Source organism: Elgaria multicarinata, chromosome 3 (assembly GCF_023053635.1).
Source record: "Elgaria multicarinata webbii isolate HBS135686 ecotype San Diego chromosome 3, rElgMul1.1.pri, whole genome shotgun sequence".
NCBI classification, from domain to species: Eukaryota; Metazoa; Chordata; class Lepidosauria; order Squamata; family Anguidae; genus Elgaria; species Elgaria multicarinata.
Window position 1 is genome coordinate 69437023 of NC_086173.1, and position 23674 is coordinate 69460696.

The 23674-nt window shown below is 39.3% G+C and overlaps 1 protein-coding gene across 3 annotated transcripts in view; it reads left to right on the top strand.

The window, feature by feature from the left end:
- The window catches only part of LOC134394813 (teneurin-2), a 626553-nt gene that overhangs the window by 439661 nt on the left and 163218 nt on the right, over positions 1 to 23674 (top strand). For all 3 annotated transcript variants that reach the window (XM_063120558.1, XM_063120559.1, XM_063120560.1), the window contains one exon: positions 16487 to 16692. In XM_063120558.1, coding sequence (XP_062976628.1) covers positions 16487 to 16692 — 206 coding nt within the window. The remainder of the gene's footprint in view (positions 1 to 16486; positions 16693 to 23674) is intronic.

Consider the following 23674-nt stretch of genomic DNA (forward strand, 5'->3'; position numbering starts at 1 on the left):
GCTCTCTCTGAACATGCTCCAGCTTGTCTGCCACCTCCTTGAAGTGTGGAGCCCAGAACTGGACACAGTACTCAACATTAGGCCTAACCAGTGCCGAATAGAGGGGAAACCAATACTTCGTGCAATTTGGAAGCTATACGATTAATGCAGCCCAAAATAGCATTTGCTTTTTTTGCAGCCACATCACACTGTTGGCTCATATTCAGCTTGTGATTTATTTATTTATTTATTTATTGCATTTCTATACCGCCCAATAACCGAAGCTCTCTGGGCGGTTTACAAAATTAAGACAATTACAACAGTTCCAAGATTCTCCTGTAGTATTGCTGAGCCAAGTATACCCCATCTTGTAACTGTGCATTTGGTTGCTTTTTCCTAGGTGCAGAACTTGGCATTTATCCCTACTAAATTTCATTTTGTTATTTTCAGCCCAGCGCTCCAGCCTATCAAGATCACTTTGAAGTTTGTTTCTGTCTTCCAGGGTATTAGCTATCCCATGGAATTTTGTGTCATCTGGAAATTTGATCAGCATTCCCTGCACCTCCTCATCTAAATCATTAATAAAAATGTTGAAGATCACTGGGCCCAGGACTGCTCATTTCCTCCCTGCAGTTTGAGAAGCACTCTTTGAATCCGATTCTGTAGCCAACTGTGGATCTACTTAATAGTTGTTCCATCTAGCCCACTTTTAGCTAGTTTGTTAATCAGAATATCATGGAGCACTTTGTCAGAAACTTTGCTGAAGTCAAGGTATATTATGTCCACAGCATTCCCACAGTCCACAAGGGTGGTTACCTGATCAAATCTGACAGGATTTGTTCTTAACAAATCCATGCTGGCTTCTAGTTATCACTGCATTGTTTTCAAGGATTTCAATCCAAATCTTTCATGTCAGCACCACCTTCGTAGCCAGTCATTCACCCAGAATATTTTTCTTTCCCTTTCTAATCCTCTTCCAAGAACTGGGAGGATGGATGAGAAAACTATCTGTGCCCCAAAGTTCTTGAGTTTGCTTCCCAGAGCTTCAAAGTCTGGTGTGATTTCTTCGTAGCTCCGCTGGGCAATATAATTTGTTCCCACATGGATGAAAAGAAAAGAATATATGTAAATGGGCTTTATGAGCTTTGGCAACCCTTCAATCACATCTCTAATCTGTGCTTCAGGGAGACAGCATACCTGGCGAGTCCATGGGTGTTCACAACATACTTGGGTTTCAATCCCATGCAGCAGGGAGTCTTCCACAACTACTACTTTTCTCTTCCTCTTGGTTGACTGACCTTCTGCCTCTTGTTCACTGTTGTTCACAAAATACCTCAGCCCCCAGCCCCAAAAAAACCTGGTCCCTACCAAAGGACAGGTGTAACAGATGGATAGGGAAAGGGAATGAGAAACACTAGCATAGTAAGTGATGATTGATATCAAATACAGTCACAAATACAGTCAGGATTAAGGGGGGTGTACGGGGTCCCCTGTAATTCTTCCTCTGCAGGCTGTCCTCCAGTCTCTTCCTCCAGTAGCTGAAAGTGGTTACATAACTCTAACGGTTCCACTGGCGCAGAGTGTCTTCTAATTCTTCTGCTCTTAACAGTCACTCTTTTCCAGGGAGTTTCCTCTTCATTGGCTTTCTTCACCCCAGCATTCTCCACTTTTGCTTCAGCTTGTTGTTGCTCTTCAATCTCTTGTACTTTTTGTTGCTGTTGCAGTTCCACAACTCTAAGAACTCTTTGCCTTCTCTTATTCCTTGGAGGGTGGACACTCGCTGCTCAAGTCCTCTCACTTTTTCTTCCAATAGTGCAACCAGATGGGATCGTATTATCATCATTTCTTAAAGTCTTACATTGACTGCCTGTTTGCTTCTAGTCCAATTCAGGGTGCTGATGTGGATCTTTAAAGCCCTAAACAGCTTGAAATCCAAATACCAAACTGCCATGTCTTAAGAAGGTGTGAGAAACCTCAGGCCTCTGGGGTTCACTGAATAGCCATTTTCCCTTTCTCAGTTAAAGGTTGGTTAAAAATCCTTTTAATGAAGAAATTGGCTTCAGTTTCTAGAGACACTTTATTTCCAAAGCTAGGCGGGGTTTTTTGTATTTTATTTATCTCACCTTTTTCAGTGTTTTAGTTTTTTGATTCACTAAAATTATGTCTTGCCTATTATATCTGCTATCCAAAACATGGTGTAAACTTTACTCTTGTGAGGTAGGCCAGGAAAATATTTATTTTAGGGGCAAATCTGAAATTACTGCATACTTGGTTGATGGTGATTATCATAATTGTATATAAGCATAATTATATATAAGCATAATTGTGTCTAGCAACTTATTTTATATCAGGTAAGTCAGGCTCAACAGATATATGGTTCGGTGTTAAAGATTTATCTTAGTGTTTTCTACAATTGTTTGTATCTGTGCTCTTTGTGATTTATTTATTTATTTATTTTAAAAATAGTGGTTTGATAGTTAGTGGTAGCAGTTGGATTAGTCTTAATCTTTACAGGAACATCCTGTAAATGGAGCTATGCATGGAGCTTTTGCAAAATACCTCAGCCCCCAGCCCCCAAAAAACCTGGGCCCTACCAAAGGACAGGTGTAACAGATGGATAGGGAAAGGGAATGAGAAACACAAGCATAGTAAGTGATGAATGATATCAAATACAGTCAGGATTAAGGGGGATGGTTTCAGAAAATAGTACCTTAAACTTTCAAGACTTCCTTGACGGCTGTTAATGAGCTCAGTGCTAAGAAAGAAAATATCCTTTGTGTATCTTCAATAATATTCTAAGTGATTTGGTCAATTTGATATGCAGCTTGTGCTGGTATTGTCCATACTGTGTCATTTTCAGAATTTTTTTGAGTGGAGGAGATAAATAGAGACCTTTGGCCTCTGTTTTTTTCAGTCTCACAGCTCTGAGGAACCCTGAGCTCCGCTTCTCACTTAGCATAGCAAAACAATAATTTGAACTGGGTAAATAACACCCTCGAAAAAATGAATAATGGAGATCAATCTTATATTTACAGGTGGCTAAATGCATGCTTGATTTACAGTTTATTATGGCTTCCCTGTGTAAAAAGAAGAAATGTGTATTTAAAACTTCCTTTCACAGAGCTTTGTGGCAAAAGAGAAAAATCACAACTGCAAAATGCTCTTCAGCCTATGAAGATGTGAGATAAGCAAGTAAGGCAGCCTCAAGGCAGCGACCTGTAGTATTTAGAACAGTGCCACTAGGATTCTATTCAGAGTTGTGAAAGTTCCTCAAGCTTTGCATTTAGGTTTTCTTCATGGCTGTGTCAGTAATTTTTGTGGAATTTTGTTGATGGTTCTAATTATGGTTTGCATAACTCCAGCATTTCTCATCCAGTAGGCTGGGGTCCAGCCATGGGCCTCAGTCACTTTCACATGAGCCAAAGGAAAGGAAAGGAAAGAGAGAAAATGGATAACACACAGGGTGGCTGGTTGCGTGAAAGACAGGGGAGAAGGACTGAGGAAGGGAGAGAAATCATGGAGGTGAAAACGACAGACGGAAATGATTGAGGGGTAAAGGAGAAATATTGTGGTTTGCTGGGGGGGGGAGTAGAACTGAGTTGGGATGGAGATCAGCAACATAGAGGTAAAGGCTTTCATCAAAGAGCACCAGAAGACAGTTGTGCACAAAGAGTTCCTCGCTCCCACTTATGTGACTCATCCACACAAAAAACACGCAGATTTAATGCTGTTAAAAAAAAACCATATTGCAAAAGCCTCACCTTCAGGAAATTAACATCTATTTGCATTAGTGGTGATTAATCCTCTATGCTTCTTTTCCATAGATATTTCCTATTTATTTAGACATGTAGAGATACTGTTATTAATCATTTGCAGCATCTGCTGTGGCTATTTTGGGGACCCATGATTCAAATATTTCATCTCCAGGGATTTCATGCATTTTAAGTCTTTCTCCACTTAAGCCGCTTTGAGGAAATTTAGTTACACTGGTTGAATACTAGTTTTTGATATAACAAAATTTAAGCATTTTCCTATTTAAAAAAACAAAAACTTTTTTAATCATACAATTAAAAGTTCATTAACATTTTCACATTTCCTTGACAGACACAGTGTAGAAATGGAGGGCAATTTTTGCATACTGAAAGTATGTACAGTAAAATGGAGATACAGTGATGTAATGTCTAGCACTGTTTGTTGAGTATCTTGGAGAGGCTTTGAAAATTGCTTCCTTACCAATGCTCATAGGGATCCTGATAAATTCCACAAAAGTGTTCTGATATTCTTTACAGTTCAGCAGGGATTCATACAATTGTAGCAATAAATTTGTCTCCTGCACCGCTTGGATTTCTGTATTTTGCTTTTTCAGCATGTCAAGCAGATCTGATTTACTGTGTAGACAAGGCCCAGCAAGAATCTTAGGAACATATATGACAGAATGTAATAATAGACACAAATTTGTTTCAGAAAACAGCCGCACGCTACCAATATTTCTTTCTTTCATAAATTTATATCCAAAAGTGGCTTACAAATAGATTTTAAAAAGGCCTAAAACGAATTAAAATAAATCAGCCATAAAATACTAAAACAGTACAAATATTAAAACCAAAATTAAAAAGATCAGTGTGGATAAAACTGGTGAAAATGTTAATACAATTTAAGCTTCTTATTTTTGAAGAGATCAAAACAGCAGTAAAAGTAATCAGAAAATAATAAATTTAAAAAAACGGAGTAAATAAGCCTGGCATTGAAAGACCTCAAGGAGTACCACCCGCAGAAAACTACTGCTCCCAGTCTACCATCCTCTGAATAACAGCAGGAAAACACATAGAGCATCATCAGACAAAAGGGGGGGAATCGTGTTTCTTTACCATTGCTTTGCCTCTTTGCTGTCCCACAATAGTGATGAACAGCTTCCTCTTTCTTCACACAGGGAAGAAAGAGGAAGCAAGCAATGACCACATGGACCATTCAGTGGGTGATTTTATCACGCTGCTTCTCCTGCACCCAGCAGGAAATGGTGGCAAGTTTCGCTATATCCCCCCCAAATCAGATTTGCTCTGTCTTATAACGGAAAAAAGACCAAAAGTAGAGGGAGGTGGATGTCATTGTTAAAAGGACCCGCAAAAACCCACGAGTGGCCAGTAACAAGTATGTGATGAAATGCTTAGCTGATGACACTCTTATTCTCACATCCCACTTGTGGGCTTTCATTAGGGCATCTGGTTGGCCACTTTGGGAAATGGATGCTAGACTAGATCAGGCCTTTGGTCTGATCCAGCAATGCTCTTCTTGGGTTCTTAATACATACACATTGTTAGTGGGATTGGGGGATAAGGCCCTGCTCTCACAAATTTTCTACCCCCACCATGTGTGTATATTTTGGCCCTTTTGAACTTCAGAAAAGTCCTCTAGTGTTTTGGATTAGAACAAAAAGAGAATATTCGTGTTTGGAGGAAGTGAGTACTGGAGCCTCAGTGAAAGAGTTTCTTTTTTTTTTTTTTAGTGTTAGTAATTGAAGTAGTAGTTATACTTTCAAAGTTATAACACAGAAGAATGTAGAATCAGCAGAACTATAAGCATGTGCTATTAGCAGAATTTATTGACAGCTCAAAACTGTATCGTGTATGGCATGAACTGTGTTAATAGACAATGAAATACAAGTCTGCAGAGCCCTTCTAAGAGTTCAAATGATCCCTGAGCTAGCTGCACTGCTTACAGAATTAATGGGAATGAAGTGTAATGTCTTAGGAAATACTCAGTATTCACTTCTATTTTCTATAGATAAAAATATGTGATGCAGAATAACCTCTAAAGCAGATTTATGTCGGCACGCTTTCTAACTTTAGTTAAGTTTTACAAGTACTCCAGTAAGGGACACATTTCTAGAACTTTACAGTGTATTTCGCTATTTCAGTTTTTGAGTTTTAAATAAAAACTGTGGTGACATTTTCAAAATTGATTTGCCGCTAATACTTGTATGGATTCCAATCATTTTTCAAGCATACTTACTGTTTAATTAGCTGAAATATTTCCTGTTTAATTGGTTGAAAAATTTCCTATTTATTTTTTTATTTTTTTAAATAATTTTTATTGTAAGTTTCAACAAACAAACAAAAAACAGGAACAATTTTTTTTAGTTCTATCTGACCATAGAATTATATTATTTAGTGTGTTGTAAAATTGATTAATTTAATCTCACCATGAAAATGGAAAGTTTTACAACTTAAACTGTTCAAACTATTGTTTCTAAAATTCTTCATTAGAGGCTTGGTAAATTATCTACTGCATTAGATGACAGCAACAGCGAGAAGTCTGACACCTGCAGAATAAGGCTAGTGTGCTGTTCTCTCTACCACAACATCCAACTTCAGTTGTGTAGCTTTGAACCGCGAGTGTTCAAGCCTATGCATGTTTATTTTGTTTTTCAACAATTTTATTATTTTCTACAAAGAACAAAGAACAGGAAAAAGGAGGAAAAAGAAAGAAAGAAAGAAAGAAAGAAAGAAATTACAAAACTTCACATACTTAACTAATAATATGATGTTGTTGTTGTTTATTCATTCAGTCGCTTCCAACTCTTCGTGACTTCATGGACCAGCCCACGCCAAACATATAAGGCCATATTCCATTTGAGGCAATCTTCATGTCAGACATAGGCTGTCAATTACTACCCTTTAACCAGCCCAGTGTTATGTAAAAATACACACCATAGATTATATATAGAACCCACAAACAAATAGATCATTCTTTTGCAACTCTTGTATATACTCTATCAGAGGTTTCCAGTCCAGTACAAATGAGGTTGTTGATTTTTCTCTTACTAACGCGGTAAGTTTCACCATCTCCGCCAACTCCAAACCTTGAGCAGCCATTCCTCCGTTGATGGTATTTGTGTCTTTTTCCAGTATTGTGTGTATAGTAGTCTGGCAGCTGTTGTCATATTTATTTTTATTTTTTTATTTAAGGATTTTTATGCCTCCATTAAACAAAAACAACAGTCCTATGCATGTTTAGACAGAGAAGGGCCCTACATTTCCCAGCATTCCATGGTTAGCTGAGAGATGCTGGGAGTTGTAGGGCTTTTCTCTGTCTAGAAATGTATAGGATTGTACCCCAAAGCACTTTCTAAAGGGTGCAGGTTGTTTTGGGGCCCAATGCAAAGTTTTTCAAAGACATCTTCCTATTAACTTCACCGAGTGTGGTTCATGCCTATGAAATATTCAGCTAAGGAAATTGAAAACAAAGCTAATTAATTCTGCAAATACTCCTTAGTACAGGAGTATGCAGAAGGCACATAATCTATTTGTCGGGTCTCTTAGTGTGCATTCACATAACCATATCTGAATGAGAGACTAGGTGACTGTTTTTAGTCAATGCATTTTTAAATAGGCTGTGCAGCCATTGCCTTTATCGTCAGATTTTTGAAGTGTCAAGATTCCTTCCTTAAAGAAAAAATACCTGTTAATGAAACATACCAGCCAGTAGTTAATAAGGAAGGGAATACACAGTGAAGAAAAATACATGTTCTAAAGAAACAAGAAGTTCTGTTAAACAAAAATTATTCCCTTGCCTTATTGCTATTGAGGGCAGCAAAATGGAGAAAGGCTGCATTTTGCTGCCGAGGCCAACAGATGCGTCTGGCACCTTGGATGTGCATACTTGGACATAATGTTTTAATGGGTTGCGTACATATACAATGCACATTAGTAGGAACATTGCATCATCAGTATCTCAAATTGGGGCAAGAGAAATGAACTGCATGATTTCGGCTTAATGGGATTGTACATGCATATATCCTATCCAAACATTACACCCATGTATAGCTGTCTCAAGATGGTGCAGGTGAGGCAGGCATGCCCAATAGGCTAGGCAGGAATACACAATCTTACACTCCCTACACATGCAGAGAAAATGTAACACAGAGTGATCAAATTCATATAGCTAGTGTTTCATAGTAAGTTGATGGGACAAAAGAAAAAAGAATCTGCCCTTTTGGCCCATTCAATGAAAGGTAAGAATAGAATCACATTAGGAAGAAAAACTTTGAAATAAGACTTCAAGCTTCATCGCATGGGGGAAAATCGTGTTTCCTTACCATTGCTTCTCTGCCCCTGCTTTTGTCCTTCATTATTTCCTCTTTCTTCCCAGAGAGCAAAGAGGAAGTAAACAAAGACCAACTTAGCGCATTCAGGGGGTATTTTTATCACACCATTTTCGTTGCACACAGCAGGAGATCATGGCACATTACATTTTTTAAAAAATAGATTAAAAGGGGTCTATTTTGCGATGGAAAAACGCATGTGAGGCGGACAACGTCATCTAAAGAATGCATAAACATCTGTAAATTGGCAGTAGCAAGCAAGCGATACAACACTCATCTGATGACAACCCCATCTCCAGAATACTGGCAGTGGCTTGGCATGGCTTGAATGGCAGCATGCTACAATCCTCCTCTTGGTCCAAGTCCATTGGCATGTCTAACGAGTATGCCAGGTGTTGGAATCAGATGAGTGTTCACTATTTGTTACTCCTGAAGCAAGAGCTTTGTTATGGATTGGCACCCAAATGTTGTAATTAATAAGTAATGAATGGAGGTTTAATTAATTAATTTGATCAATTAATGGAGATTTGGATTGTTGAAAAGACTTACCTCAGATGAAACAAAAGTGTATCATCTTGGAGGCAGGGAATAGCATCAAGTTTAGAGGGGAGACAGGAGGAGGGACATTGTAGGGCCAGAGTCTATTGACTTGCGGCTAAATAGAACATGCAGATACAGTGGGCCTCTCGCCAGGCACATCACCTAGCCATCTCCCCAAACTGACCAAGGGTGCAATTTCAGACCAGCAATTTTGGTGGCAATTTTCTACAAATAATTGGCCTGAAGGAGTGGTCCACATAGTGTGATCTATTAGCCACAATGGAGATACACCAATATAGTTCCAAATAAAGCTGTTAACCTAGTGGTTCTATAAGAACTATTTTATTTTATTTAAAAAATATGGCATGTTTTGAGCCACTGGACTTTGTTCTCGGAGTTAACTTTTTTCATATTTTTAAAAGTAACAAGTGGAGGTTTTCCTTCTTTCTGCAATCTCTGTACTTGTTTAAGAACTTGTTCAGGAACCTTTCCCAACCTGGTGCCTCCCAGATGTGTTGAACTACAGCTCCCACCATTGCCAGCCGGTATGGTAAATGGCCATTCTAGGTGAGGATGATAAGACTTGTAGTCCAACACAGCTGGAGTGCACGAGTTTGGGGAAGACTGATCTACAATGACTTTTTCAGAAACAAAAATGCTCACATGAGTAAACTGGGAGCTACAGTCCAAGTAAGACTGTCACGTGATTAAAGACATTTTAGTCAATTAAGTGTATGTTTAATTCTGCATAGATTTGCATATGAGTGAAAACAGTATTCATAAGTTATGAAGCAGAAGCAAACCTTCTTTGTTTTTAAATGATGCATGTGGGTGTTGGAGGCATCATCTTAGAAAAAGAAGTTTCTTCCTGTATCTGAAAAGGGCAGCAGGGAACTCTCTTTTAAAATGCTCCTTAAGATGCTATATTTTTATTGACATATGTGTTGCTGTGTTTCAAAAACTACTGTGTGGTAATTAGGAACCTTTTTAATTGATCACAAAGAATTGTGCAGTGCAATCTTACACATATTTACTCAGAAGTAAGTCCAGCTAAGTTCAATGTGACTGACTCTGATTGCATATGCAATTGATTAATCAACCAATTAACTGGTTAAATGTGGCAATCTTAATTGCATGTGAAAGTGATGGGTTGGGAAATCATACCTTTTATATTTGCCAAGATTCTGGGCTTGTTTCCCACCAGGGGCACTGGTTGATCTGATGATGCTAAGTATATTGTCATGCTCATGATACTTATCTGAAAGAGAGAGAGACATACTTATTATCTCTCTTTGTAAGGTGAGGATGACAATACCTGGTTGTGTTGCTTGGTTCCTTGGTATGTGCAAAGCACTTGTAGATCCTTAGATGAAAGGTAACAAATGCATGTAGAAAGGGCCATTGTTCCATTTTGAATCTTCATTTGATGCCTCCAGAGGATACTGAGTCACTCAGGCATAGCCACACAGCCATGTTGCTTGACATTACGTTAATCCATTTATTCCACTTGTAGCCAATGTGCTCTTGTGTTTCTTTTTGCCTTTGTGTTCTGATATTGCCCCATTAACCTAGAATTTTATTTTTAAAAAGACACAGCTTATTAAAAACTGTTATTCAAAGATTAACAATGTTCAGTAAAAGCATTCTCTTACCATGTAAAGACATTGGCAATAGAATATGTTTAAATGGCTTTTCATTACATGCAAGTGTAAGCCTCAAGAGCATAGGCAATTTGGAATTTAAAATTGAAAACTTGTTGCAGTGGTAATTACATTTAAAGACAATGGATGCAGAGGATATGTTTTGGTACTTGGATTATTCACACTTCTTTACCATGTCGTTATGCCATTGTTGAAAGTGCAGTCTTTGCCAAGGATAACGTTCGGCAAAATTTCTGACAGATTTTGGTGAACTGATTCATTTCCAAAATTGTAAGTATGTTCCAAGTGTATATAAATATAAGTATGCAGTATATAAGTGTGGGCAAATATAAACCTGTGAGAGGCCACACATGGAATATTTGGTTAGCCTCACTACTACACCTGAACAGAATTGTGGCATTCCCAAAGGAGCTGGGAGCTGGATGTCATGTGCAGGTCATGAGCCCAAGCCACAAAGAGAAAAATATAAAAATGGACCAATGACAGAAGAAAGGGGTGGTAGAAGGCGCAGAAGTTGCTGGGGAACATGGGTGGGAGGGTACTGTTGCACCATGTCCTTCTTGTTCATCCCTGGCCGATGGCTGGTTGGCCACTGTGTGAACAGAGTGCTGGACGAGATGGACCCTTGGTCTGATCCAGCAGGGCTCTTCTTATGTTCTTAAGACAAGGGATCCTATGTTTTAAGCCTTACAACAGACAAGCAAGTTTTGTTTTGAAAGACTAATTGAGCATAGAACTATCTATGAAGAAAACATCACCCTCTACAGCGAGCCAGCTCTCTAAGGTCAACCTGAAAAAAATATTTGGCTTTCTCAAAGAACAGAGAGGCTAAGTTATCTCTGAGAGGCATTATCTTTAACAGCTTATCACAAAGCCATACTTGTGATCATGTTAACATGTCAGATTTAACGATATGAATTTAAACACTTGTCTTAATATAACTTTAATATTTTATATTAATAGTTTATAAATGTATATTGGAAGAATGAAAAAAAATGTAAATTGTAAAGGAGCCAGATAGCTTAAATTGAAGGAAGTGGAATGTGGATCACATAATCTTTAAGCAAAAATTCCTGCATATAGCAATTGAGGCCCGTAGAGGTCCTGGTTGAGGCCTGGAATAATAAACTGGTGGCAGCAGTTGTCAAGGAGGATGTCCGAGGTTGGGTCTGCAGGAAATGAGAAAATTGTCGGGAATCACCGGTGTTGCACCAACAAAAATCGGGGCTCAACTAATCTCCGCAGTGCCAGGCCCAATGATGACCAAACTGTAATTCTAAACTTTTAGAATTTTAAAGGGACAGAACACTGATTTGGAGCCTTGTACTGTAACATCTCTGGCTGTTTCTACACCTGCCTTTTTTCCAGGGATCGTCCTGGGATCATCTCTGTGCATGCAAATGACACACAGGGGATCCCAGGAGAAGGCAGGGATGAGCCCTCCATTTTCCTGGGATAATCCTTAGGTGTAGAAAGGGCCTCTGAGCGCCTTCCAGGGATAGATCTACATTGATGCTTTATAGCAGTATTGAAGTGCATTGATAGTGTTATTTCTTGCTTTTTTCATGGTGTTATTTCTTGCTCATCATTGAAAATACCATAACAAATATTGTGTATCCTATGAGGTATAAATGTGCAAGTGGGATATCACGTTACCATGATGAAATTGCAATGATTTTACACAAGTTGTAGATCTGGCCTAGGAATACCTCCTGCCATTTTGGCAGCAGCTTACAGTTAAGTTCATTAACTAGTTGAGAATAGGGTCCTTACTCCGGGACATCTCCTGAGGGATTTATTAATTAATTTGGTGTATTCATATAGCTGTTCTATAACTGAAGTTCTCTGGGTGGTTCATAAAACATTGAAATATCATACAAAAAATACAATCTAATAAAACTAAAACACAATAAAATGTAAATAAACTGAGAGAACCAGTCCATAGGTCATAAGTTATTTAAAACTGAAGCATCTGAGCCTTATTGTATTGCTAGAGGTATCTTGCTGCCAGTTGACTCATGCCTGTTCATTGCTTACATCAACAGCTGGTATAATGGGTCAAACCTTGAGAAGGAGCCCAATGAACCGGTTCACCAGGGGTCCCCAGCAGGTCTGCCCTCGGGGCCTTGGTATACAAGGCATATCTGCTAACTTCCAGGTTGTTCTATATTTTGAGGTCTATGGATCTGGTTTCTCTATAATTTTTAAGTTGCAGTTTTGACACACACCCTTGTTCTCTGATTTGCTAAAGTAATAAGTTAGAAACCTGTGTGCTTACTCCCATTCTGTGCCTGCTAGGAGTAGGCATGAACTATGGCTGTGTTGGAAGGGAAAGGGAAGTGTTCCCCTTGAATGCAAACCAGCAGTATGGAAATGGGACCGAGTGTGCTGGGGGCTTTTCTATCTGAGAGGGGGGCACAGGCAAATGGAGGGCATTTCCTGCCTGCTTGCTCACCCTCCTATCTGCATTTTTTGGAGTGAGGAGAATGGTGCTTGATCTCCAATTCTTTGATCCTGTTCAGACGACACACTAAGCCACAGTGGTTAAGTATTTTGAGCTAAACATTATGGATTAGTGTGTCATGTGAACCATTCCTAACCATGGTAGCTACATAACCATGGTTTAAACACACTCACTAAACATTGTTGCAAAAGGGTTAATGGCCTAACCGTAGCTTAGCGTGTTATCTGAACATACCTTTATTTTTGTGTGTCTGGAGGTGCGGTGCTTGTCCTCTGTTCCCTTCTGTTTGTTTGTTGGCATAATGAGTAAAGCAATGGAATTCCCAGCCCATTCACTTATTTGCCCACATGGCTTTACTTCCAGGCTTTTGTGCTTGGAGTGGTAGTGATGTGGGGGCATTTTCTATTCCCCCCCCATGGCTGTCTGCTTTGTGTTTGCTGTAGCACTCTGGAAGTTGTTAGGTGTATGTAGAAAGCATGTGCAAAGTTGTGGGTAAGTTAAGGATTTTGCTGTGTGCTCACAGACCTGCGCTATATTTGTTCATTGTGTGTGGTAGACTTCAGGGCTCACTGGCTGATCCACCCAACCTTGCTTGTTTTCTGTGGTGCATGGCAGTGGGGGGCCATTATTATTTGTTGATAATGTTTGGATGCTTGTGTTTCAGTTTTATTTATTTGTTATTAAATTATTTCATATTTGAACTAATTTGCAGTCTTATCTGTCGTACCTGCCCTCCCCAGCACCACCACAGCCACCATTTTGTGAGTTGCTATAACCCCCATGGTGGCCATTTTGTCACTGGTACCCATGGCAATTTTCAGGATTCTAAATGCACCCACAGGCCAAAAAAGGTTGGAGACCCCTGAGCTCAGTAATTCTAAGCCTTTTGCTGACCAAGGATTTGTACCTGGCTCTTCCCAGTCTGTTTCCAACCCTTGAGCCACCCTACCACACTGACTCAATAGCTGATTATGGAGGCAGAATCAAATACCTTTCTTCCTTTGATCAGCCCATGGCTTGTTTTCCATCATGTTGTGTTTTGGATGAACATGAAGGACATAAAAGCATCCAGGACAGGCCCTTCCCCTTACGGCCATGTCTAGACCTCCCAGCATTCCGGGATTTTATGATCGTGAGATCCTCCCCCACAGTCCAAATGCGGCCGCGCGACATCCATTGCAGCGGCCATTTTAAAAAAAGAAATTAGAGTTGTAGTGTATGAGTGCTCCAGCGAAAATAGAAAGGTACCCTACCCTGTGCCTGCTTACCCTACCCTGTGCCTGTTTGCATTCTCTTCCCCTCATTGTTTTACTATGATTTTATTAGATTGTAAGCCTATGCGGCAGGGTATTGCTATTGCTATTTACTGTTTTACTCTGTACAGCACCATGTACATCGATGGTGCTATATAAATAAATAATAATAATAATTTTAAAAAAAATCCACTCCTCTCCCCCGATGGGCATGGAGCACCTGAGGAGCCAGGACAAAACTGGGATGGCTGCCTGCACCTCCCATGGTCTCGAGACAATCCCGAGACCACGGGAAAAGTCAGGATTAAAGCCATCCTGGTTAACCCAGAGAAATGCAGGGATCTTCCCTCCCTGCCCCCAGGATCCCCTGTGTGTCATGTGGACGCATAGGGATAATCACGGGGCAATCCCCAGGATAAACCCTCGTGTAGACATGCCCTAAGTCTGGTATGTTTTGTAGTTGAGTTAAAACACCATGGGATGGTAATTTTAATCCCTGTTCAGTGTTTGTTGTGGGGAAATCAGATTTTTGTATGTATTCTGGCTTAATCCATCTGGAATAAGAAAGCCTGGACTTGAGAACCTGTTGTGGGTAATTTATATATGATAGTAGAAAGACTAAACGTAAAGGTGTTTGATAACAATATTATTAAATGGCAAGTACATTAAAGCATATGCAAGCTGGAGATTATAATTAAGTTTAAACCTGAATTTACCATTTAAATTTGCTCTGTTGTTCGTTCTCTCTTTGGGCATTATAAGGAGCATTGACAAGTGGAGATGTGAGTGCCGTGCACTTCCACTCTAATCTCTGAGGACCAAACTAGATCTGACATGGGACATTTGTGAACATGATCTCCTGTGTTTTGTTTTGTTTTGTTTTTAAACTTAAAAAACAGACACATGGGCACTGATTTGGATTGCAGCTGGAGTGCTGGGGGAAGAGGGTTAAACCTTTTCCCTGCAGCATTTTCCTGATTTAAACCCCTGCCACTGAAGTTACTATTTCACCCACAGGAGAAAACATAGAAGTACCATATGGATACTTTCCCCCCCCCCTCAGTTGTGCCAACAGCAGTGCAGTGTGTGAGAGATAGAAAGAGAGAGAGAGAGAATGATTATAACGAGAATTAAAAAGCCTGACCCTGAACCAAACAACTCCCCTCCCCACATGTTTAGAATTTCTGTAAACTGCCCAGAGAGCTCTAGCTATTGGGGCAGTATATAAATGTAATAAATAAATAAATAAAATAAATGTCTATTTATAATACAAAACTTAGAGCCTATACTATTATTATTATTATTATTTATTTATATAGCAGTATCACTTCAGATATTGTAACCAAAGCTTCAGGAATGCAATTTTCCTTTAAAGCAAAGTGCGAGTTCTTCACAGGCCTTGTTTCAAAGCAAAAATTGGGCTTTCCCCCCTCACTGCTGTATTGCCACTGAAATTGTGTGGCCGTTCTGCAGCAGCAGCAATTTCAGGGGTGGCATGGTGCTCCTCCTGCATTCTCCAAAGTCACTCACCCTGGTTTAGCCACTGCCACTGGCAGAAGGACCCAAGCAGCAGGGATGGAGCAGCACGCACCAGCACACTTGCTTGTTCACAGTTAAAAGTCTAGCTTATCGTTACATGTGAATGTAGCATTGTTAAAAGGACAAATTGCAGTTGATGTTCCCACTTACTGTATTTTAGAATATTTCTATAGCACTTGTTCATCCAAACTTTCATATCAGTTTCCCAATGTTTAGTCAAAAGCTGTTTGTTCAGTAGTAACGCAAATCTTTATACCATCAGAATGAGGATTTCACCTACATTGGAGAAAGAATTTTATTTTTCATTTGGTCAAGTCCGAAACAACCTGGATTTGGGGAAATAATACATTTAGACTCAACCGAGATTTATATTTTGAAGAAGCAAATCTTAAATTATTTAACTATATTCTCTTTAATCTTTTATTTATTCATTTTCTTTTTATATTTTGATTGTTTACAAACTTGCTTGGTATTTGACACATGATGAATAAAAGTCCTCTGTCAGTTAATTTACACTGAAATTATTCCTTTATTTTCCCTTGTGGGTTTATTTTTATATCCTATTCACATTAGGATGTTCAAAAGAGTGCAAGGAGCTTTTAATGTGCTTAGCTGCCTTTCTGCTCTTATTATATTTGATCAGTAAAGAGCAATCATGGAATTAAAAATGGGAGAGGAAGCTGTATGAAAGATTCCAGATGCCCGAGGGAGCAAGTGTATAGCTTTCAAAGAAGCAGATCCTCATTCTTCCATGGATATAAAGCAGCGTGCTTTCCCTGTTGTAAGAAAAAAATGAAAATAAAAACTGGGTGGGTAAATATAGTCTTGTCAATTAAATTTTGCTTTGGATGTCTGTGATTGCCACACAGTTTCATCGTAAATGAGACTGTTAAAAATATATACATTGGAATCTGACTGTCATCTACTTTTATCGGCTCTTGTCTTCCAGGACCTTGGGCCACTAGAAACAACAGCATAGATAGCGGGGAGGCAGAGGTCGGACGGAGGGTCACTCAGGAAGTACCACAAGGAGTATTCTGGCGGTCACAAATCCATATCACACAGCCACAATTCCTGAAATTCAATATCTCCTTAGGAAAGGATGCTCTTTTTGCTGTCTATATAAGAAGAGGACTCCCACCATCACATGTTCAGGTACTGTATTAAGATGCTTCATGGGAAAAAATGTACAGGAAATCTTGGTGATGATTGCAATGTACTTGTTACTTGAGTTCTTGGTATACTTGTACTATTTCTGCAAGGATTCTGTGAGTTTCAGTGCCTCCACTTCACTGGCTGCCATTTGTAGGGGTGAGGAAACTCTTAGTGCAGTAACATTACATCGCTTGTTTTGTATTACTAGACTTTACCAGGAAGTGTGGGGTGTGGGGAGAGAAGGAAGACGAGATGTGGGGTTCCTGATTTCCACAATAATGATGCATATCTCATAACTTTTATTTCTGGCTTAAGTGAACCTCTGCAGAAAATCTGGGATATTTATTATCTGTGTCCCAGTTTACTTCGCTGAATGTTAATTCTTTGCAACATTCTTGAAGTTGCAGCTCTATTCTACATTTCAATCTTTTTGAACGTTCGTATTTTGAGGAGAGAATTACTAGGCAGAAATTCAGTTCTATCCTCTTAGCATAACCCAAACAGATCCATAATACTCACTCCATCCTAGGATTTTACTTGATTGTTGCCTTGAATAAGTTTTTAAATCCACAAATCTTTGCTTAAGCTTCCTCCTGAGTGTGGTTTCGCCCTGCAGGAGCCCACAGTTCCTGCACTCCCCAAACAAAAGCTTCAATCCTTCTTTTATCCTGGCTTGAGTTAGCAATATTCAGCTATTTCAATAACCAGAAATTATGCACTAACTTTCTGCACAGCTTTGAATCTTGACAATAGGGTAACTCAACTGGGCAGCATCCATCGATTGCCTAATGTGATGCTAGGAACAAACAGCCAGTCTATTCCATACCAGAATGAAAGCAGCAATAAAAGCTTTTCTTTACATCTCACTAGATTAATAGAAATAATCTGAAATTGACATTGGATGATGTCCTAAAGTTGAAATTGAAAACTCCATGTTCCTGCAGTTTAAAAATTTGATCTGTGAAAAGAGCGTAAAACTTCACTTGACAGTTTATCACTGATGAGTGCTGATATGCCAAAGCAAGTAAAATCCTTTGTGGGAACGAGTCAATAATCAGAAAATTAGGTACATGATTAACCTGAGACTATGAAGATGCAGTTTGAGTCTGAAAGCCCCACTGAGATTGAAGCTTCTCTGTATTATTGTTTAGCAAATATTTCAAGCGCCTAGTTTAGTCAGTCAAAGTGATAGAACTGCATCCCTGTTCAGAAGCACCTTTGTGTAGTTCTGTGGATAGGGAATGATATTTCAGAAGGACAACAAAGCTCCAGAAATGCTTGTTTGTGTGGTATGTGAGCTAAAAGGGGAAAGAATGGAGAGCTATTTCAGGAAAAGTCTGTTAGCTTTGTGTATAGAAGTACTCTTATGTGATGATATCCAACGTACTTCAGTAAATGGCTCTTAAACGTGTTCCATTTTTCATCCATTGAACTGACTTAATTTATTGAAAATGCAGTAAATTTTCAGGTGACTGTATTGCCTAGTATATATTATATATGCATATTCAAGCAAAGATTGTTAACATTTCCCTCCACAGACTATACCAAACAGCAAGATCAGAAACATTTACTTGAGTACTATTAACAGTGCTTACTCAAATTAATTTACAGCAGGTTCTTATACTCCTTTGCTATGTAGTGACTGGATTCAAACAATCATGGAGGGAAATAAGCCATAATTACCCTCGTCGGGCACAGGTTGTCATAATGTCTGAACCCATTGATGGTGGGTTTAGAAACCAGCCTGAAACCCGTGGCTTGTTCTAGGGTTTGCAGATCACCGCAGCCACCCACCCTTGCTGGGTTTGGATGTCATGACAGCCAAGGGGGGATTCTACACTATTGCTTTTAAAGCACTTTGAAAACATTTTGAAACCTGTATATGCAGTGTGTCCTGGGCCCCAACAGTTGTCAAAACTGTTATAAAGCACTTTAAAGCGCTTTAAAGCAGTAGTGTAGATCCCCCCCCCCCCCCAGCACTCAGGGAGGGTAATTATGCCAATTTAGCAACTGGTAACTGGCACATGTGAGAAGGGAAAATAAGCCTCCATGGTTTATTTCCCTCCATGATCATGCAGACCCACCCTGTGTCTTTTTTTGGGGGGTGGAGAGATCATGCCCTTGCCTAAATAAGTTGTGCCACTTATTGTTTCAGTTAGAAGTAAAAGCTTGGTTAATAGTTTAGCTTGATTAATGGTTTGATTTGTTTTTAGCTGTGTACATTTATTGATTTATACTTTTTGTATGATTTTATCTGTATGCCGCCCTGTATCCCAGTGATATAGGGCAAGATACAAATGTTTAAATACATAAGTAAAAGTGGGACATGAGTAGTTGCGGGCAAAGGTGCTAATTTGTTTCATACACATATTGACATTTTAATATGCGAGTCTCTGGCTCCAAATTACAATGAGATCAATATAATCTTTGTCATGTGGCCAATTTTGTACTGTGTGTGACTTCCATTATGTCATTTACATGTGACACAAACTCTCTTTGTTAGTCATGTTATGTATCAAATGGCTGGTGGGTGAATAACCTTCTAAGGGGATGTTTATGAAGAACTCATTTTAAAATGCCTTGCAAACATTCCCCACGCCCCCTCAGTACATGCTGTTCAAGGGCAGTCAGAAGTGAGTTCCTCTAAGAATTTTTAGATGTAGGCTATAACCACATATTATTCAACTGAATCTCAGTAGCTGCTGAATTGCTAAAGGACTAGGTAGTGTAGGTAATACATTAGGAAATTCCATGTTCGCAGTGCATTTTAGATCAACTTAGACAGGTATTCGGGAGTTAGATATTTTATGGTTCGTTTTGCTAAACTTCCTTACAGCACAAGGTAACCTTTTTAAAAAGTTAAAAACTTGTTTATTTGTCATTTTAGAAGGAAAGAACAGTATGAGGTGCCCTGAGGTATTTTTCCTATGAACCTTTGCATGATAGGAGAGGTATTGGGAATGACAAGAGGAAAAAATATAAAATAATGAAAGGAAAGGAATAACTTGACTGAAAGAAAGCTGCAGCTCATAGTTATCCAGTAGAGACACTTCAGACATTCAAAGAAAGCGACAAAAGAAGAGAGATCATTCATGGCCACTCACCCAACCCTACACACACACACACACACACCTTTTAACTTTTGGATTAACACTTGTGATGTCCCCAAGGAGAAAAGTTCTTCTGCTGCTTATTTAGAAGTTTGAAATGCCTCGTAGTAGGCATTACCTTGAAATACTTTGCTGTATTCTGTACTTCTGTAATTAGTATTGGACACTTCAACCCTCTTAATGGGAAATAGAGCCTATTAAAGGCAAAATGAAGGCATAAATACCAGACAGCAAAGAAATGTAAAATCAAATAATTCCTGGACATGATACTCAGCATTTAATGGTAGCATCAATCGCAGCTTCATCTCAGGAAGCATTTGATTGCACTTGCTTCTGGTATACAAAAAGCTATTTGTGAGGAGCACTAGATACAAGATTGTGACTAAAAGGCTAGGTCTGTATTTTATCATATATGATTGAGATAAAATAACTATTACTGTGAAGCAAGCTAAATTTTAGCAGTAAGTCTATAGTTGAAGTGAGAGAGAAAAGGAAGTAGCATAGTTTTGAAGGATGTGAGATAGTTTCAAAGTGTGGAAAAAAGGGAAGTGGGATGGGTCGGGCCACACTCACATCCTCATAATAAAAAAAAAAGTTAGAAGAAGTAGGATAGCATCCCACCCCATCCAAACCTACTTTGAGCACTGAAACAAAGTGATAAAAAGAGGAATACTAACACTTTGGGCGTGATATATTTTTTTATTTATTTTATTTATTTAAGGATTTTTATGCCGCCATTCAGCCAAAAAGGCTCTCATGGCGGCTTACACAAGTATTTCTTGACAGTCCCTGCCCACAGGCTTACAATCTAAAAGACATGACACAAAAGGAAAGGGGATTGGCAGGGAGGAGGAGGAGGGGGAAAAGGAAAGCAAATTCAGGCACTACAATCTTAGTTGGAAAGTTCAGCAGCTACAGGTGACAGCAGGAGGGAGGGGGCTCTCAGCTGGTGCTGGACCCAGGCACGGTGGAGAGGTGCCGGGCTGCTGCTTCCTCCCTCACTGGTGGTCTCTCCAGAGACATATATAGTGCTGCACATAGAATAGAAATGGGCCCTCATCACATTTCTCAGACTTTGATATCCCTGTAATTCTTCAGAATCAAGGATGCAACTTCATAAGGGCTGATTCCTTTACAAGAACACTTAACATTTTTTGTTTCTATACTGTGGCTTGTTCTGATTGCATTTCCATCCTTACTTAAGACTGGGGCACTGTCTTCATGGTGCCGAGATGGCGCTGCCTCCCTCCAAAACCCCACATTTTTACTCCCCTGCAGTGGCGTCCAGTAATCCAATGTCAAGGAGGCAGTGCAGGGGTTCTGGCAGCCATTGGAGTACACACACACCCGCCCTCTTCCTGGTAGAAGGTGACCAATCGCCAGTCACCTTCCACCAGGGACCGTGCCCAGATTGGCCCCGGAGCAAGATCAGATGGCGAAAGAGCTGTACTGACTTCGCTTCCATTGAAAGTCGGGGTAAGTTCCTGGCTTTTTCAATGCACAGCTTCATGGGAAAGACTCACAGTGGCTACAAAGCTGCATCTGCATCATATAACTGAAGCAGCACAGACTCTGGGCTTTTACCACATATAGACAGCCCCATATAGGCAAGTGATTATACAGAAAGTAAAGTCAGTAAGAAACAATCCGATTTGAAATAAGTGTTCTCTTTTAGTTTGAGATGTCTAGAAGTGTCAATTCTCAATATATTCAAAGACATATATACTGAATGGACAGAGTCTACACAGTATCTTCCTGATTAGTGAAATACAGTTATCATCTTGCATTGTGTGTCCCATATCTCACACTTTTATCCATCTGTGCTTGGCTTTAGTCAAAATGTGACATTTTGAGCTAGAACATTTTCTAAAAACAATTCATTATAAAGGCACATTGTATCAGAAGATCAACAGAGCAGAAAATGCAGATTAATGAGCCAGTTGACCAGGTGGTGAAGCACAATCAGACCTAAGATTTCTGTCTATGGCTGATTTACTTTAACAATAAAGACAAAGCACCTTTTGATTGAATTCATTAGCTAAAGTTTGTGTGACACCTTAAGTGATAAAAAAAAAGTCAGCTCATCCCTACTTCTTTGGTATTGTTATTCTACTTCTCTGTAAGGAACTGTATTAAAGTTTCAAATATTACCAGGTATCACAGGATGTATAGAGGAATGTTTCTACATAATCAAAAAGCTCTTCTACTCAAAAGAACAGCTTAATGCTGGAAGAGATAAGAAAGTAAGATTACAGATTGGCTACAAGCAGGGATTGCTCCAAAATTTGAGTTCCTTTCTTTTCTTTTGGTTTTTTTAATTTAATTTTATTTTAATTATCAAATTTTGAGTTCCTTTCTTTACTGTTGCATTGTTTATTTTAGTAGACCGCTCTGGTGGGCATATTTACAATGGAGCCAGCCAAAATAAAAAAGTTGTCACCCATAACTTCTCTCCAGCAGGCAGATAGTCATACATTTGTCACTTAGTGCAACACAGTGGATAAACCTCCACAGCCCTGCTGGCTTTCTACCTCCATAACTGGTTCTTTATTATTATTATTATTTGGAAAACTTTGTTTTTACTAAGAGAAGGTAGGGAATTTATTTGCAGTTTATTTATTTACAACATTTGTATACAGCTCCATATCTAAAACAGTTACTTACTATGAGTAGGGAGGAAAGAGTCAAGTGCCTTGGCTTTCTCATCCTGTTGCTAAACTCACACAGGTGCATAACTCACTTGCATGCTGATACTTTGTCAGTGGAGTTGAGCTGCTTCTTCGCTGGGGCTTCTTGCACTCAGAGAGCTGGCTCCCTTTCAAGCCTGCTCCATTTTATAGTTCGGCCCAACTGCTGCTGCAGTTAATCTGATTGGAGGGCCTTGTTTGAAAAGCAAGGGAGGCTATATGTAAACTACTGGTCAGCACTAGCTTCCAGTGGCTGGGAATATAAATCAATTGGCTCCCTGGGAAAGGAGATTCCTATTTAAAAAAGAAGAATATGGAGAATAGTGAATAGGGAACTTATTTAGGGATGATCCTCTATTCAATGGGTTGTTGGCTGGGATAGCAGACAAAGGGTGATTGATTTGGGAAGGGTTGTGTTTTGCAAGGGCTGAGTCCTTTACTCTGTGTTTTTTAACTAAATAATGACCTTAACTTTCAGGCTTGGGATGAATCTTTTTCTGTGCTTTACTTAATGACTGCTCTATAAGGCCTTAAATTTAAGCCTACTCTGAAGCAAGTCTATACCTGAAGCTAGCCTGGCCGGATCTACACTACTGCTTTAAAGCGCTTTATAACGGTTATAAAGTGCTTTAAAGCAGTAGTGTAGATCCGGCCCTGTACCTCTTTTTGTTTATAAACAGACTCTTCTACTATACAGTGGCTCTTGCCAATATAGAGCTATGAATGCTTTTATTGCCCCTTTCTAAGCTCGGGGTTAGTTGAAATATGTGACTGAGGTTCTTTTCAATCACTCCGGAATCTCTGTTTGAGCAAGGCTGCAAGACCTGGAAATTCTTGCTGGATTGCCACCTCCTCCTGGGATTTAGCTCCCAACTGTAAATTTGTAAAGGGCTATCCTTCTGGGATTTAGTTCCCTTTGTTAAGCCCTTGTTTTAGCTTCAACTAATAACTTATGAGTTTTAAATGATTTCCTTAAATTTTCTCCTCCTCATGTAGATGCTAATCTGATATTCGGGGTGCATCCTAGTATATATATTTGCCACTGAGGCATCATTGCTAACATAATGGAGAGAGTTTCCCACTAGCCCAATGGAGATTGTATCTGGCATAAACTCTGTGACAAACACCTGCTTCATATATTTCACCCCCCTCAAAAATGGGAAAAGGTCACATGCACTCTAGATT